The 15,566-nt window shown below is 53.2% G+C and overlaps 1 protein-coding gene across 4 annotated transcripts in view; it reads left to right on the forward strand.

The window, feature by feature from the left end:
• The first annotated feature begins 13,475 nt into the window (after nucleotides 1-13,475).
• Nucleotides 13,476-15,566, forward strand: part of NDRG4 (NDRG family member 4) — a 42,944-nt gene continuing 40,853 nt past the window's right edge. For 2 of the 4 annotated variants that reach the window (XM_069552928.1, XM_069552929.1), the window contains exon 1: nucleotides 13,476-13,623. Coding sequence is in view for 2 of the 4 variants with exons in the window: in XM_069552927.1 (XP_069409028.1) it covers nucleotides 14,282-14,318 (37 nt within the window). In the remaining 2 variants the exon portion in view is untranslated. Of the gene's footprint in view, nucleotides 13,624-14,127; nucleotides 14,319-15,566 lie in introns of those variants that run through there. The other 2 variants (XM_069552927.1, XM_069552930.1) reach the window with 2 other exon arrangements.

The following is a 15,566-nucleotide window of genomic DNA, read 5'->3' on the forward strand; positions in this document are numbered from 1 at the left end:
CATGATCCAGCGGATGTTGGCAATTTGATCTCAGGTTCCTCTGCCTTTTCTAAAACCAGCTTAAACATCTGGAAGTTCATGGTTCATGTATTGCTGAAGCCTAGCTTGAAGCATTTTGAGCATTACTTTGCTAGCCGTGTCAGATGAGTGCAACTGTGCGGTAGTTTGAGCATTATTTGACATTGCCTTTCTTTGGGATTGGCATGAAAATGGACCTATTCCAGTCCTGTGGCCACGGCTGAGTTTTCCAAATTTCCTGGCATATTGAGTGCAGCACTTTCACAGCATCATCTTCCAGGATTTGAAATAGCTCAGCTGGAATTCCATCACCTCCACTAGCTTTGTTTGTAGTGATGCTTTCTAAGGCCCACTTGACTTCACATTCCAGGATGTCTGGCTCTAGGTGAGTGATCATACCATTGTGATTATCTGGATCGTGAAGATCTTTTTTGTACAGTTTTTCTGTGTATTCTTGCCACCTCTTCTTAATATCTTCTGCTTCTGTTAGGTCCATACCCTTTCTGTCCTTTATCGAGCCCATCTTTGCATGAAATGTTCCCTTGGTGTCTCTAATTTTCTTGAAGAGATCTTTAGTCTTTCCCATTCTGTTGTTTTCCTCTGTTTCTTTGTATTGATCACTGAGGAAGGCTTTCTTATCTCTTCTTGCTATTCTTTGGAACTCTGCGTTCAGATGCTTATATCTTTCCTTTTCTCCTCTGCTTTTTGCTTCTCTTCTTTTCACAGCTATTTGTAAGGCCTCCCCAGACAGCCATTTTGTCATTTTGCGTTTCTTTTCCATGAGGATGGTCTTGATCCCTGTCTCCTGTACAATGTCACGAACCTCAGTCCATAGTTCATCAGGCACTCTATCTATCAGGTCTAGTCCCTTAAATCTATTTCTCACTTCTACTGTATAATCATAAGCGATTTGATTTAGATCATACCTGAATGGTCTAGTGGTTTTTCCCTACTTTCTTCAATGTAAGTCTGAATTTGGCAATAAGGAGCTCATGATCTGAGCCACAGTAGCTCCTGGTCTTGTTTTTTCTGACTGTATAGAGCTTCTCCATCTTTGGCTACAAAAAAATATAATCAATCTGATTTCAGTGTTGACCATCTGGTGATGTCCATGTGTAGAGTCTTCTCTTGTGTTGTTAGACGAGGGTATTTGCTATGACCAGTGCATTCTCTTGGCAAAACTCTTATTAACCTTTGCCCTGCTTCATTCCATACTCCAAGGCCAAATTTGCCTGTTACCCCAGGTGTTTCTCGACTTCCTACTTTTGCATTCCAGTCCCCTATAATGAAAAGGACATCTTTTTGGGGTGTTAGTTCTAAAAGGTCTTGTAGGTCTTCATAGAACCGTTCAACTGCAGCTTCTTCAGCATTACTGGTTGGAGCATAGGCTTAGATTACTGTGATATTGAATGGTTTGCCTTGGAAACGAACAGAGATCATTTTGTAATTTTTGAGATTGCATCCAAGTACTGCATTTCAGACTCTTGTTGACCATGATGGCTACTCCATTTCTTCTGAGGGATTCCTGCTCAGAGTAGTAGATATAATGGTCATCTGAGTTGAATACACCCATTCCAGTCCATTGGTTTGCTAATTCCTAGAATGTTGATGTTCACTCTTGCCATCTCCTGCTTGACCACTTCCAATTTGCCTTGATTCATAGACCTGACATTCCAGGTTCCTATGCAATATTGCTCTTTACAGCATCAGACCTTGCTTCTATCACCAGTCACATCCACAACTGGGTATTGTTTTTGCCTTGGCTCCATCCTTTCATTCTTTCTGGAGTTATTTCTCCACTGATCTCCAGTAGCATATTGGACACCTACCAACCTGGGGAGTTCTTCTTTCAGTATCCTATCATTTTGTGTTTTCCTACTGTTCATAGGGTTCTCAAGGCAAGAATACTCAAGTGGTTTGCCATTCCCTTCCCCACTGGACCACATTCTGTCAGGCCTCTCCACCATGACCAGCCCATCTGGGGTGGCCCCACAGGGCATGGCTTAGTTTCATTGAGTTAGACAAGGCTGTGGTCCGTGTGATTAGATTGACTAGTTTTCTGTGAGTGTGGTTTCAGTGTGCCTGCCCTCTGATGCCCTCTTTCAACACCTACCGTCTTACTTGGGTTTCTCCTACCTTGGACATGGGGTATCTCTTCACGGCTGCTCCAGCAAAGCGCAGCCGCTGCTCCTTACCTTGGACGAGGGGTATCTCTTCACGGCTGCTCCAGCAAAGCGCGGCTCCTTACCTTGGACGAGGGGTATCTCCTCACGGCTGCCCCTCCTGACCTTGAACGTGGAGTAGCTCCTCTCGGCCCTCCTGCACCCGTGCAGCCGCTGCTCCTTGGACGTGGGGTAGCTCCTCCCGGCCGCCGCCCCTGACATCGGGCGTGGGGTAGGTCCTCTAAAGGAGAAAGCAAATAAGGCACAGAGAGATTAAGCAAATTGTTCGAGGTCACATAGCTCTAAGGCTGTGGGCTCCAGGGGCCCTGGGGAGTTCTGTTCCCAACCTTAGTGCTTCACCGAAGCACCGTTTCCCAGGCCCCGTGTTGACTTTGCTTGTGGCTTCAAGACCCAGAAGGGGCAACTGAAATGTGTTCAGCTGTGAGCACTTAAACCCATGCCCCTGCCCACCCCATATAGAACATACACTCATGCCCTCCTCTCATGACACACATACACATACACACAACATTCACCCATGCACACACCAACTGGCAACTCAAGCTGGGGCTGTGATAAGGGGATGGTGAGCCTGGGCTGTGCTGGCTGCCCCTGCTTTGTTCAAAAAGCCAAGAGCTAGGTGAAAGCATCGACTGGCTGGGCAAAGAGGAAACTGCTCTCCTGGGTGGGAAGAGGGGACCAGCTGTGCCACACCCCACGAGCCTGCTGAGACCCAAAGAGGCTGCAAAAGAGGAGGAGGAGGAAGGAGAGAAGATGAGAGAGAGAGAGCTGCCCTTGGTCCTCTCCGGGGGACACAGCGAGGTCTCAGCCCTGGCAGGCGGCATCTGGGCGACTGCAGGAGGTAAGTAATGGGCCATAAATAATGCATCGGATAGGCAGGGGGCAGCTGGTAGGAGAGACTCTGGCTTTGGAGCCAAGAGACCCAGGACGGAATCCCACCCTGGCTTTGAATTAAGGGAGGCCGTGACCTCCCTCTCATGGGCTCTGTTTCCCCAAACGTAAGCCAGGGGCACTCATCAGATGCCTGGCCACTGGGAGGAGGACAAGAGACAACAGGGTGAGGATGGCTGAGAACAGAAAGGTAGGGTCCACGTGTTAGGCGGCGTTACTGCTCTCAGAATCATCCTTCCCTCCAGAGACAGTAGAGCCCAGTGGGGAGGAACAGAGACCCTGGAGCCCCCTGCCTTTGTTCAGTCCCAATTTCTGGCCCTGACTTTACCCTTCTAGGCTTGTTTCCTGATTGGTAAAATGGGGATAATGATGGCACCTGTCACATGGAGTCGCTATGAGGGCCGAGCGGGTGAAGGATGCTCAGCATAGCAGAGAAGGACACAAGAGCTGGCTGTTCCCTCCCCTGGTGAATTGGCATCATCCTGGGACTTACACAGTGGGGCTTGTTATGGATGGAATGGTTGTGTCCCCCAAATTCATATATTGACGTCCTAAGGCCTCCAGCCAATGCAATGGTATTAAGAGTTGTTGGCCTTTGAGAGGTGGCAAGGTTATGAGGGTGGGGTGTTCATAAATGGGATTAGCGCACTTATAAAAGGATCCCAGAGGGCTCTCTCTGCTCCACCCCAACCTTCCCACGTGAGGACACAGTGAGAAAACATCTATCTGCCACCCAGAAGAGGGTCCTCGCCAGGACCTGACCACCGTGACATTCTGATTTCAGACTTCCAGCCTCTAGATCTGTTTATTAAGCCACCCAGTTATGGTACTGTGTTATAGCAGCCTGAGCTGGTGAAGAATTGGTGAAGTCGGGACCTGCCTGCAGAGGTAAAGATCCAGTGTGTGGCATCCGTTCTGCTTATGGAAGCAGCAGGTGGGCACCCAGAGATGACACCCTCAGTCCTCAGGCCATGGACAGTTGTCCAGGATGCTGACTTTACCGGTAAGCAGAACTGCTCACTCACACCCTGGGGCTCCCTTCCCTAGAAAACCCCTCATGTCATTCTCTGTGACCCCTCTTCTGCTCAGCCTGCCGAGCCAATGGCTTGGTCTCAGGATCAAACTGTAACCCAAACTCTTGTTGTTGTTCAGTTGCTAAGTCGTGTCTGATTCTTTGCAACCCCATGGACTGCAGCACACCAGGCTTCCCTGTCCTTCACCATCTCCTAGAGCTTGCTCAAACTTATATACACTGAGTTTGTGATGGCATCCAACCATTTCATCCTCTGCCACCACCTTCTCCTCCTGCCCTCGATCTTTCCCAGCATCAGGATCTTTTCCAATAGGCCTCTGATGCAATATATCCAAAATATACAAAAATGCTTTTTTCTTGTCTATCTTTCCTGATAGTGAAGTACATACAGTAATAATCCAATTCAGCTCAAGTCATTTAATAAGTGACCACTAAGTGTGATCCTTGGTGTCAGGCACTGGGCACCATACTGGTTTTTATTGCTGGTGTGAAAAATTACCACATTAGTGGCTTAAAAATCACACCAATTTTCTTATAGGTTTGGAGGTCTGAAGTCTGGAATGGGTCTCCCTGGGCTAAAAGCAAGATGTTGGCAGGGCCGGATTCCTATTGGAGGCTCTAGAGGAGAATCCATTTCCTTGCTTTTTCCAGCTTCTGGAGACCATCTGCTTTCCTTGGCACGTGGCCCTTTCCTGCATCTTCAAAGCTATCAATGCGGTCAAGCCAAGTCCTCATGCTGCCATGTCTCTGGTTCCCTCCTGCCTCCCTCTCCCCCTTTTAAGGTCCCATGTGATTGTATTGGGTCCCCCCAGATAATCCAGGATAATCTCTCTACTATCAAGGCAGCAGATTAGCAACTTCGTTTCATCTGCAACCTTCATTTCCCTCCGCCAAGTCATGTAACATATTCACGGGCTCCAGGAAGGAGGACACGGATGTATTTGAGGGAAGACATTTTTCTGCTAACCACAGATCATCCATGGTGTGCCAAGCACTGCGTCAGTACTTTGCAAGCATTCACTCATTCACTCACGTATTCAACAAATACTGCTGCAGACTCCCACCTACTGAGCCCATCCTAAGTAGCCCAGTGCTGGGTGCTGAGGCTCAACCACCAACAAGACACAACCCCTGCCCTTGGGAAGATCATAGTCCAGGGCAGGGATGGGCTGGCACACAGACATCCATTATACAGTGAAGCCAATGACTTCACTTCTCTGAACCTGTTTTTTCATTTGTAAAATCAGAAAAACAAGAGATTTACCTATCTCTTGAAATGTTGGGAGAATCAAATGAGATGCTGTAGGTAGGTAATGCCTTTAGCACTATACCTGGCACATAGCAAGGGCTTCCTAAACGGTATACTGATGATTAGTGGTATTATTATTGAGAATGTGATATGATGGGAGCACAGAGGAAGGGAATCAGGTGAAGTCTAAATTGACATTCCCCAAGGATGAGCAGGATTAGCCCAGGGAGGTATAGGAAGTGGAAGGAAGGGGTCCCTGGGCAGACAGAAGGCATGTGCAGAGGCCCTGGGGTGAGCAGGCCTCTCCATCCTCATGATACCCCAACAGCCCATCAGATCTCTTCCTGCTATGTACATGAGCCGTGTTCCTACTCCCGAAGTCCAGAAACCGTAGGGACCCCTGGCTTATGAACACCCAGCTCCAAGGCAGCAGGATGCGTCATTGCGCCCGCTGTTCTCGGCACAGGGACCCCACCCACTCCCATACTGTGCCTGGAACCACGAAATTCATTGTCCTAAGAGGCACTAGTCAATGGGCCCCAACTAGGCCCTGGGCTGAGGGCTCTTCAGTCAGCAGCTCATGACTCCTTACTGCTTAATGTTAGACCTGTTTGAGAGAGGAGGAAACTCTGCAGGTTTGTGATTTTACCCAAGGCCACTAGGGAGCAGGTGAAACCCAAGGCTGTCTGACTCCCCATCTCGAGGCCTGCTCGGGCCAACAGCCTAGGCTTTGATGGCTCAGCTCCATGCATGGAGGCTGGACCGTGAGGAGATGGGATGAAGTGGGACCTTAGAAGATCTGGTCTACCCTAGAGTTGATCTAGGGGCGCCTGGAGTCTGGGCTAAGGGCCAGGGTAGGGACTGTTGGAAAGAACGGGCTCCTCTCTTTCCCAGGGTAAGCTGCAACGCCAGCAAGGCTCCAGATAAGAAAGGACAAACTGGGCTTGGACACTTCAGGGAGGGTCCCAGACTGAGTCCTCCCACCCTCAGCAGAGCCTGTTCTTTTCCAAGAGCAGGGACATCTGACCCGAGCTCACATGGGAGCCAGAGGGAGCTTCCCAGTTCATCTGTTCCTTGACTGGGGACAAAACTGTGTGGACAAACAAGAATAGCGTGTATATCACATTCCTGATGTACAGTTGTGGGTCCTGGCCCTTCTCTCACTTTCAAAACTAACCATGTGGATTCCACGTATCTTCTCTTGGGGAGCGCTAGCCCCTATCACCAGGATGTCCGGACTACCTTCTTGCAGTTAAGCCTCCTTCCTTGTATGAAATCACAGTGAAAACAGATGACAGTTTGCATATGTAAGTGGCAAAATAAGTGATTGTCATCATTGCCATAAGGGGTTAACTCAGCAGGCTTGGGTGCTCAAATCCTGTTCTTTCCCCCAAAAGGACTGGCCCTTGGTGATCTCAATGCCTGACAGGAGTGTTCCTGTGTGTCTAAGACCTTGGGCCACACTGCAGGGTCTAATCAGACAGTGAATGCTCACTGTGTGACCTCTGGGGAAAGCCTGTGTGGCCCTGGGCCACACTGTCAGTTTCACTTCTGGGGCCTTGGAGACCGAGTAGCTTAGGTCAGTCACTTGGTACTGTGTGCCGATGTGACTGACTTCCAATTAAAACCCTGCGCCCCAGGGCTCAGGTGCGCACCTCTGGTGGAATCGCCACTTGTGATGTGACCTACCAGTGCTGGAAGCATTGATCGTGCCTGTGTGCGACTCCTCTGAGAAAGACACCTGGACGCTTGCGCCTGGAGTCTCCCAGATTCTGCTCATGTACCTCTCTCTCTTTATGGATTTGACCCGAGTCCTTTCACTGCAGTAAATGGTGACCATGAGGGAAGTGACGTTTCTGAGTTCCGTGAGTCCTTCTAGTAAACCAAGCTCGAGGGTGGTCTTGGGACCCCTCCACACAGCAGCCTGTGTCAGTTCCTCAGTTTATATTTTCTGGGAACTTGGTGAGAACCTCTGACTCCACCCAACCCTGTTATCATGGTGCCGAGGACACTGTGGGAACACTGTGGCCCCCAGGAGGGCAGAGTGCCCGGGGCCGCTCAGCCTGGGGGCCAACCCAGGTGTGGGGCACGGCACCCCAGCTCAGCCTATGGCTTTTGCTCAGGTCTGGGGTGAGGTTGGGACGATCACCCTGTAGAAAGTAGGCCATTCTCTCCAGAACTTCAGGACAGAGGCTTCTCCAGACTTGTGTGTCCTCTTTGGAAGGAGAATGGCGTAGCTATCCTCCAAAGAGCAAGTTTTGTCTTTCTGTCTGCTTGCTGCAAATTGCTGTTTCCCCAGGAGTTCCCCGGGGTCTGTGGGGGAAGCTGTACCCCCTCCCTGCCCTCTTGGTTCTCCCTTCCCACTGCAAGCAGGGTTGATCAGGCCCCTGAAGCTCACGATTGAGGCCAGCAGCAGAGTTAGATCCAGGAAAGCTTGGAGAGCCACCCACCACCCACCAGGAGAGCTGTCTTTCCCTGGGACGTTTCCCACCCTTCAGGGGAAACTGAAGCAGGGAACTCTTATTTCTGGGCCTTGCGACAAAGTGTAGACTTGAAAACATTAGTTCCTGAAACTGGGGCCAAATAGATCCCTCCAGGACTACCTGAACTTTGTTTGTTTTTTGAAAGTTTTATTGGAAGTAATGATAGATTTACAGGAAGTTGAAAAAAAATTACAGAGAGGTCTTGTGTACCCTTAGCTCAGTTTCCCCCATTGGTAACATCACAAGATCAAAAAAAATTAGGCTTTAAAATGAAATTAGCACAATTGGGAAGGTGGGATAATCACTCACTTTCCCCCAAGGATCCTTGAATGAACCTGCATAGGTACAAAGCCAATCAGGGCACCACAATATAGGTCTCCTGTCAAGGATAGATGGGCGAACCTTGGCAGAGGTCAGAGAGGTCAGAGGTCAAGTAGCCGGGCAAAAGGAGGCTGCAAGGTGGCCTTAGGAGGTCATCCAAGAGCTGTGAGCAAAGTAGCATCTTGGCATAAATTACTAGCAACAATGTTTCTAACTGAAAAATTGGAAACATTCCTATACGCCCAATACTGTGGGACTAGCTCAGAAAATAATGCAGCACCCACACAATAATGGGCTTCCCTTGTGGCTCAGGTGGTAAAGAATCCACCTGCAGTGTGGGAAACCTGGGTTTGATCCCTGGGTTGGGAAGATCCCCTGGAGAAGGGAAAGGCTACCCACTCCAGTATTCTGGCCTAGAGAATTCCATGGACTGTATAGTCCATGGGGTCACAAAGAGTCAGACATGACTGAGTGACTTTCACTTCACTTCACACAATAAAGACAGTGTAGCTCTTCTAATTGCATTGCAGAAGAGTAATTTGATCAGGGTCAATGTTGATGATCTACTGGCAAGTGAAAAAAGATAAGAGTGGCAAAAATATATGCGGTATGATTCCTTGGGGAAAAAACACAAAGTGCTGAAGGACGTACCCCTCCCCAATGTTAACATGTGAACACTGGTTATCTTTAGGCAATGGAATTATGAGTGGTTTTAATTTTTTCCTCTGCACTGAATGTTCTGCATTGAGCATAGATGACTTTTGGAATTTTAAAGATATATTATCAGATCACCCCTTTGCTGGACTCGGCATATACTGGGGCTGCATATGTCTGGTAAAGCTTCCAGGGGAGATGGAGAGCACTCTCAAAGGGAACTGGTGGGTGCTCTGCTGTCCTCTGGGATGGGGGAGGACAGAGTAGGGTGTCTGGAGTCTCCTGGAGAGCAAAGGGTGGACCCTGCGGCGGGGGACAGGGTGAGGGAGTGTTGTTCCATGTTATGGGAAAAAGGAGGTGGCAACATAGCCAGTGAGTAGTGCAGGGTGGCCCAGGAGCAGGGAGCAGATAATCTGGTGGCTGGTGAAATTCCAGAGTGCCTGAGATCAGGCACTTGCCGCTGCCCACTTGCTCATTTCAGCTTCCTTATCATCTGCTCATGCATACCCGGCCTTCTCCACGTCAATCCAGGAGCTCCTGATAGAGGGCAAGGCTGTAGCACGCTCAGCTCTTTGCCTCCCAGAGCTTATCACAGGGCCTGGCTGACCCAGTGTTGGATGGATGGATGGATTCAGGGATCCTCTCTCCCAATCACCCCCTCTTCTGTCTCCATCCTCTGACCCGCCTCTCTGCAGGCTCAGATGCCACTTCCTCCATAAAGCCCTTGCTGACCCCTCCAGGCCCCCACTGTACTGCACAGGAACCTCAACTGCACATGTCAGCAGAGTCTGCTCAGAACCCAGATTATGGGACTCTGAGCTGGCTCCCTGCATTGGTGCACAAACCTGAAAGGCAAGGTCAGGGCCTGGTCTGCTCTGGTCTCTCCAGTGCACTCAGCACAGATCTTGGCACCAAAGAGGCACTCAGCCAAGCCTGTAAAAGAGGAGAAAGGATCCTCTCTTCTCTCCCTGAGGCCGTCTGACTCACGATGAGCGAGTAGGGAGGGTTAGGTGTGTGTGTGTGGGGGGGGGGTACCATTTCTGCTCACCCTCCCCTTGCTAAGAGAGGACGCTTCCATGGCCCCAGGATCCTTTGTGCCCCTGACCCCACCTGCTGGTTCTTTTCACTTGCTCCCAGTCATGGTCACGAGGGGACTGGAGAGGGATGGTGACTCAGCCCAATTCATCACCACAATGGAAAAACACAGTCACCTGTCCTCCTGGCAGCGGGACCAGAGCTGCCTCTGCATCTGGAAGGGCAGCAAGCCATACTGTCCTCAAGGTCCTTGTGTCTTTCACCTGCTGAAAAATCAAAGACTGAAGGATGAAGGAGCATCCTTGCCTGACACTGTAGATTGGCAGTGTGATATGACTTTCAACGACCTAGGACACTGTGTTCCCTCCATGCCAGGTTTGGAGCTGAGTGCCCGTGTGCGTCATCTCACAGCAGTTTCACGAGTCCATCATTATCTGAAGTGGGCACCCGTCACTCTTTCGGCCACCAGCATCTGACATGCCCTTCCTATGAGGCAGGGTCCACCTCCCACCAGAGGAACTGAAAATACCTTTGCCCAGCCTCCCTTGCAGCTTTGACAGAGTACGTGGTCCAGGCACCTCCTATCAGACATCCCATTCTTGTCTGTGAATTAGAATCTGGTAACATAAGAAAGCCAAGACCATATGAACAATTCATCCTAGTGACAAAGCGGCCATAGCACTTCTTGCTTCAGAGGCAGCCATGGTCTGATGCTATTATCCCACATCCCTGCCCAGGGGCGGTGCTGCGGTAGCATCTGTGGGGGCATAGCATCGATACTTCGGGATTGGGCCTGCATCCTGAGATCCCCAGGGCTGCCCTCCATCTTTCTAACATAGCTCTGTCTTGCTTACACCAGACAGAGTAGGTTTCTAGTTCCTGCAGCCACCCAGACTGATATCTTTGCTAGAGTTTCCAGATCGGGAAATGAAGGCCCAGAGAGATCTTCAGATAGGCTGGATCTTGTCTGCAGCTGAGGCAGTCTCTTCCCTGGTCTACAAATGGGAAAAAGGTAAGTCCAGAGAGGGCAGCAACTTTTGCAGCCTTTTTCTCATAATGAGGAGTGAGGCTTGAGGGACATGTCTTAGAGGCCCCCTCTCCCAGCCAACACCCTGGCCATCTGCCATGCCCTGCTTTCCTCTGTTAAAAACCCTGCCAAGGGCTTTCCTGGTGATCCAGTGGTTAAGAATCTGCCTTGCAGTGCAGGGGACACTGGTTCCATCCCTGGTCTGGGATGATCCCACATGCTGCAGAGCAACTAAGCCCAAGTGGCGCAGCTACTGAGCCCACGCTCCAGAGCCTGTGCTTTGCAACAAGAGAAGCCACCACAGTAAGAAGCCCGCACACTACAACTAGAGAGTAGCCCCCACTCGCCAAAACTAGAGAAAACCCATGCGCAGCAACAAAGACCCAGCACAGCCAATAAGTAAATAAAAATTTAAAAAAATATATATATATATGTCTAAAACTGCCACCCAACCTGCCTCCAAACACCATGCTTCCATCACAAGGATGAAGAAGAGCCCTGGAGAAAAAGGAACGGAGCCCTTGTCCATCTACTGACTCAGCTGGGACTCCTCTGCCCAGCATGACTGACTCTTCCAGAAGGGCTCAGAGCCCCCCTCCCTGCCTATACCTGAAGCAACTTTCCTTGATTCAACAGGCCCCGGCGAGGGCAGTGTTCATACAATCACATTGCTTCATCACCTGTTGAATCGCTACATTTTCTTAGGACTTCATATCCTCAACCTGACCCCTTGAATGCCCACTTGGGGTTCATGCATTCTGAGCCAGGTGGGTTGTCCACGTTACTTCAAGTCCCTGGCAGACATCATTCTGCACAGAGACTGTTGAGTCACAGCGTCAAATCTGTTATCAGGCAGTCTTTTACATCCTCCTGGGGCCTGTCTCCCTCCAGGGAATTTAGAACAGGCTAGGCCTTGTGAATTATGTTACTAGAACATCAGCAATCAGTTTTGTTCAATGACTAGCTCTGAAATTATTGGAAAGGGTAGAATTCAGAAAAGCCTGAAAGAATCTCTAATACAATAATTACAGTTTATCATCAGTAATCATAGGGACTATTTACTGAGTGTTTCAACTGTGTGTCTGGCACTATACTAAAGCATTCTATGCCATCAGTGAATTCTTAGGCACCCTCTGAGGTCAGCATCATCCCAGTTTCACAGAGTATGACATGAAGCCTCGGAGAGGATAAGTCACACAACCAGGAAATTGTAGAACCAGCCTGTGCTCTTAAGGACCAGCTCCAGACTTGTATCTATAGAACCGGCTTCCTGGGTGTTTTGGATATAGAGGTTTACTCTGTCACCACCTCCCCTCAGCATCCCCTTTGCAAAGGAGGAAACTGAGAGGCAAGGATTTCCCCAAGGTGAGTCCCAAGGTTGTAAGGAGAACCCAAGCTTGCAGTCTATATACTGCACCCCAAGCAGGAATATGCACCCCATCTGGGGCCACCAAGTCTTACCAGCTTCCTAAACATTGGTGAGTGGGTTAACTCAAGATCATAGTAGCTTCCTCTGAAGCCTGGAGTTGAGGGAAAGATGGAACTACAAACTAGTCCAGATAAAGATCCAGTTAAGAGGGGAGAGACCTTGAAGAATCACATTGACCTCTCAGCCTGAAACATCCCAGACTGCCCAGATGACCTGGTCCCATACAGTCACTGTGCCCCCGAAAGGCTGGATCAGGAGGGGCAGAGCCCCGCCCAAAGTCAGTGGCAGAACCCAGGTAGAACCCTGGTCTCCAGGAGCCCTCCACTTGAGCTGCCCCCCCTCCCCAAGTAAAGTTTCTCAGGTCATCTCATTCCCATTCTCCCTACAATAGGACTCCATCCGGGGACGCTGGCGCTCCCTCTCCTGGGGTAACAGGTGAGAGCAAGGTCCCTGGGCCTGACCAGAGGAGCGTGAGGACCAAAGGGGTCCGTCCCCAGGTTCCTACTGGCTCAGATGATAGAGAGTGAATGGCGGAGAGCAGGGACTTGGACACATTCTGTTAGGGGGGTGGGGAGGAAGTTCTGGGGGTAGGGAGGGGGAACTTGAGGGCCCCAAACACCTGTGCCTGGAGTTACTCCCGCATGAGTTTCCCCAAGGAAACCCTCAGGCTCTGCAAACAGGCGACGACGACCCAAAGCCCCGCTGAGCACCTGGCTCTTTCAGACTCCCCCCAGGACTGTCCCCCAGCGGTTCCCAGCCAGCGACAGGGGCGGCGGAGCGGGGTGCTGTCTCCTCCGGCTCCCGGGGAATCTAAACAAAGACTAGGGCAGAGACCGCTCCCTCCCTCGGGAGCTCGACGTGGCGCGGCGACCAGGGGACGGGCGGGGCGGGCGGGGCCTCCCACCGCTCCCGGCGCACTCGGAGCAGCGGGGACCCTTCCTCCGGCCTCCTGCAGGAGGTGAGGAGCAGGCCGATCAAGCCGGGCTCTCCGCTGGGTTCGGGTGTCCGGGTGTCTAGCTTGCTGCGGGAGGCGGAAGCCGCACGCCCAGGAACCGCCTCCCGGGTCCAGCCCCCAGGCCCGGCGCAGCACCGGGACAAGCGCCCACCCTCCCCGCGCCCTCGTGGGCACGCCCCCCGCGGCGCGCCGCCCCCGGCCCGGCTCCCGCCCGGCCCCCGCCCTCAGCAGCGGTGGCTCTGCGGAGGGGCCCCGGGTTGCCCGCACCTGCACCCGCGCGTTGGCGGCGGCGGCGCGGAGGCCTGGCTCCCCGCCTGCGCGTCTGTCTTGCTCGCGTCTCTCTAGGTGAGTCGGCAGCGCCCCGAGGCCCATCTCCCGCCACCCCCCGGCCACTGCAGCCGCGGCTGGCCCCACCGCCTCGGTGCAGCCCCCGCGCGCGACCCAGACCCGCGAGCCGGCCGCCTTGTAGCCGGGCCACACTTCGCCTAGGAGGGCGGCATCTCCTCCCCACCCCACTCCACCCCGCCAGGGCTCTTCCTCTTCGCCTTCCCGGCGCGACACGGGGACCCCCCCCACCCCCACCCCGGCCACGGCCACCGCCGCACCTCGCCTCCCGCGCCTCCCCGATCGCGACATCGGGGGCGGCAGGGCCTTTTTGTACGCGCGGCGGGCAGAGGGGCCCCCTCCCGTCGCCTCCCGGAGTGTCACCCGCGCCCACCCCGCTCTCTCTCTCCGCCTCCCGGAGTTCACCCGGACCAGGTGGCGGCGGGCGCCTTTTAGGGGTGCGCGGTCGTGCAATTGGTGGATTTTTTTAAACCGGTTTGGAGGGGGGGAGCGCGGCGTGGGGGGCGGCGAGAGCGCTCCCGGCTCCCGGCGGCTCCTCCTGCTCCGCTCCTCGCTCTCCTGCCGCTTCCCTCCTCGCCTCCTGCGCTCCTGTCCCTGGCTCCGCCGAGCGCACTCCCCCGACGCCGTAGCCGCTAGCCGGGCAGCGCCGGACGCCGAGATGAAGGTGCTCGGACACAAGATCGAGCTGCTGACAGGTATCGCCGACCCTTCCCGGCCGCCGCCCCTCGGCGCGGCCTCGCCGCCAGCTACTTTCCGAGTCGGAGCAGGAGCCGGGCGCGGTGGCGGCGGCCAGGGCTCTGGGGTGTCTCGGGTTGGCGCAGGAGGAGGGGGTGCGGACACCAGCTCATTCCTACCTTGTGCGCTGCGGGCTCCTGTGCAGAGCCGGGCCCCGGGAGGGGACTTGGGGCGGTGCCCTGCCCGGCTTTGCTCTCTGAGTCTCCGCGGTCGGCGTCGGGGTGGGTAGAGCGCTTGCTGCCGGGATGCGGTCGGGGGAGCGGCCCGCTGGAGTCAAGCTCTAGTCAGGTCTTCAAAAGAAGAAAGGGAGCTTGGAGCCCCTGCCCTTCTGTCAGTGTCCATCGGTTCCCCCCAAGAAAGAAGCTCCCTGGGCTCCAATAGACTTCGGGGCTGGCGAGGGAGGGGGCTCGGATCTCCGGCTCCCTGTGGCAATCTGAGCAGCCCTCCCTGGGAGGAGAAGTTACTCGCTGGGAGTAGAGGCCAGTGACCAGGAGAATGGGGAGCCAGACTGGACCCTGATGACCAGGAACTTTCAGCCTTGGGCCCCTCTGAAGAAGTGGCCAGCCACTCTGCTGGAAACCACATCCCGGGAGCAGTGGCTGGAAGCAAAAGAGGACACTGGGTCTGCTCTGGAGAAGAGGAAGGAGACGGAGCAAGGGGTCTGAAGGGTGGAGGCACTCTCCCAGACAGGAAGGGCCAACCCTGCTGGTGGCTCCTGTGGCCTCCCCAGGGGAGATGTGCAGAGAGACCCAGACAGGAGGATGGGGGCTGGGAACAGCAGGGAGGTCCAGATGCCCCCAGGTGCCGGGCTCTGGGGTGCCCAGTCAGCGTGTCCTGCAAGGACACATGGCTTCCAGAAAATGTCCTCTGGCACCTGGGAGGTTCAGTCCCTCACCTGGAGGACCTTGCCACCGGGTGCATGGGAACAGAGGGCAGGACAGGGAAGGGGGCTTGGTGTGGGGACACACTCAGGAAGCAGGTTGGAGCCTGAGGTGGGAGATAAGGGGAGGAGAGATCTGAGCGTGTGGCAGCATTTGAACTGCACCCTAAAAGACAGATTTTCTATTAATGGAGAGGGAGGCAGTGCTACAGGCTGAAGAATGGAGGGACCAGCATATGCAGAGGGCTTGGGATATGAGAGAGGCTTGAACTAAGCAGAGGCTGGAGGGCTGGAGCGTGTGTGATGGAGTGCGGGGGAGGGTTAGGTA

Source organism: Ovis canadensis, chromosome 14, assembly GCF_042477335.2.
Source record: "Ovis canadensis isolate MfBH-ARS-UI-01 breed Bighorn chromosome 14, ARS-UI_OviCan_v2, whole genome shotgun sequence".
Classification (NCBI taxonomy): Eukaryota; Metazoa; Chordata; class Mammalia; order Artiodactyla; family Bovidae; genus Ovis; species Ovis canadensis.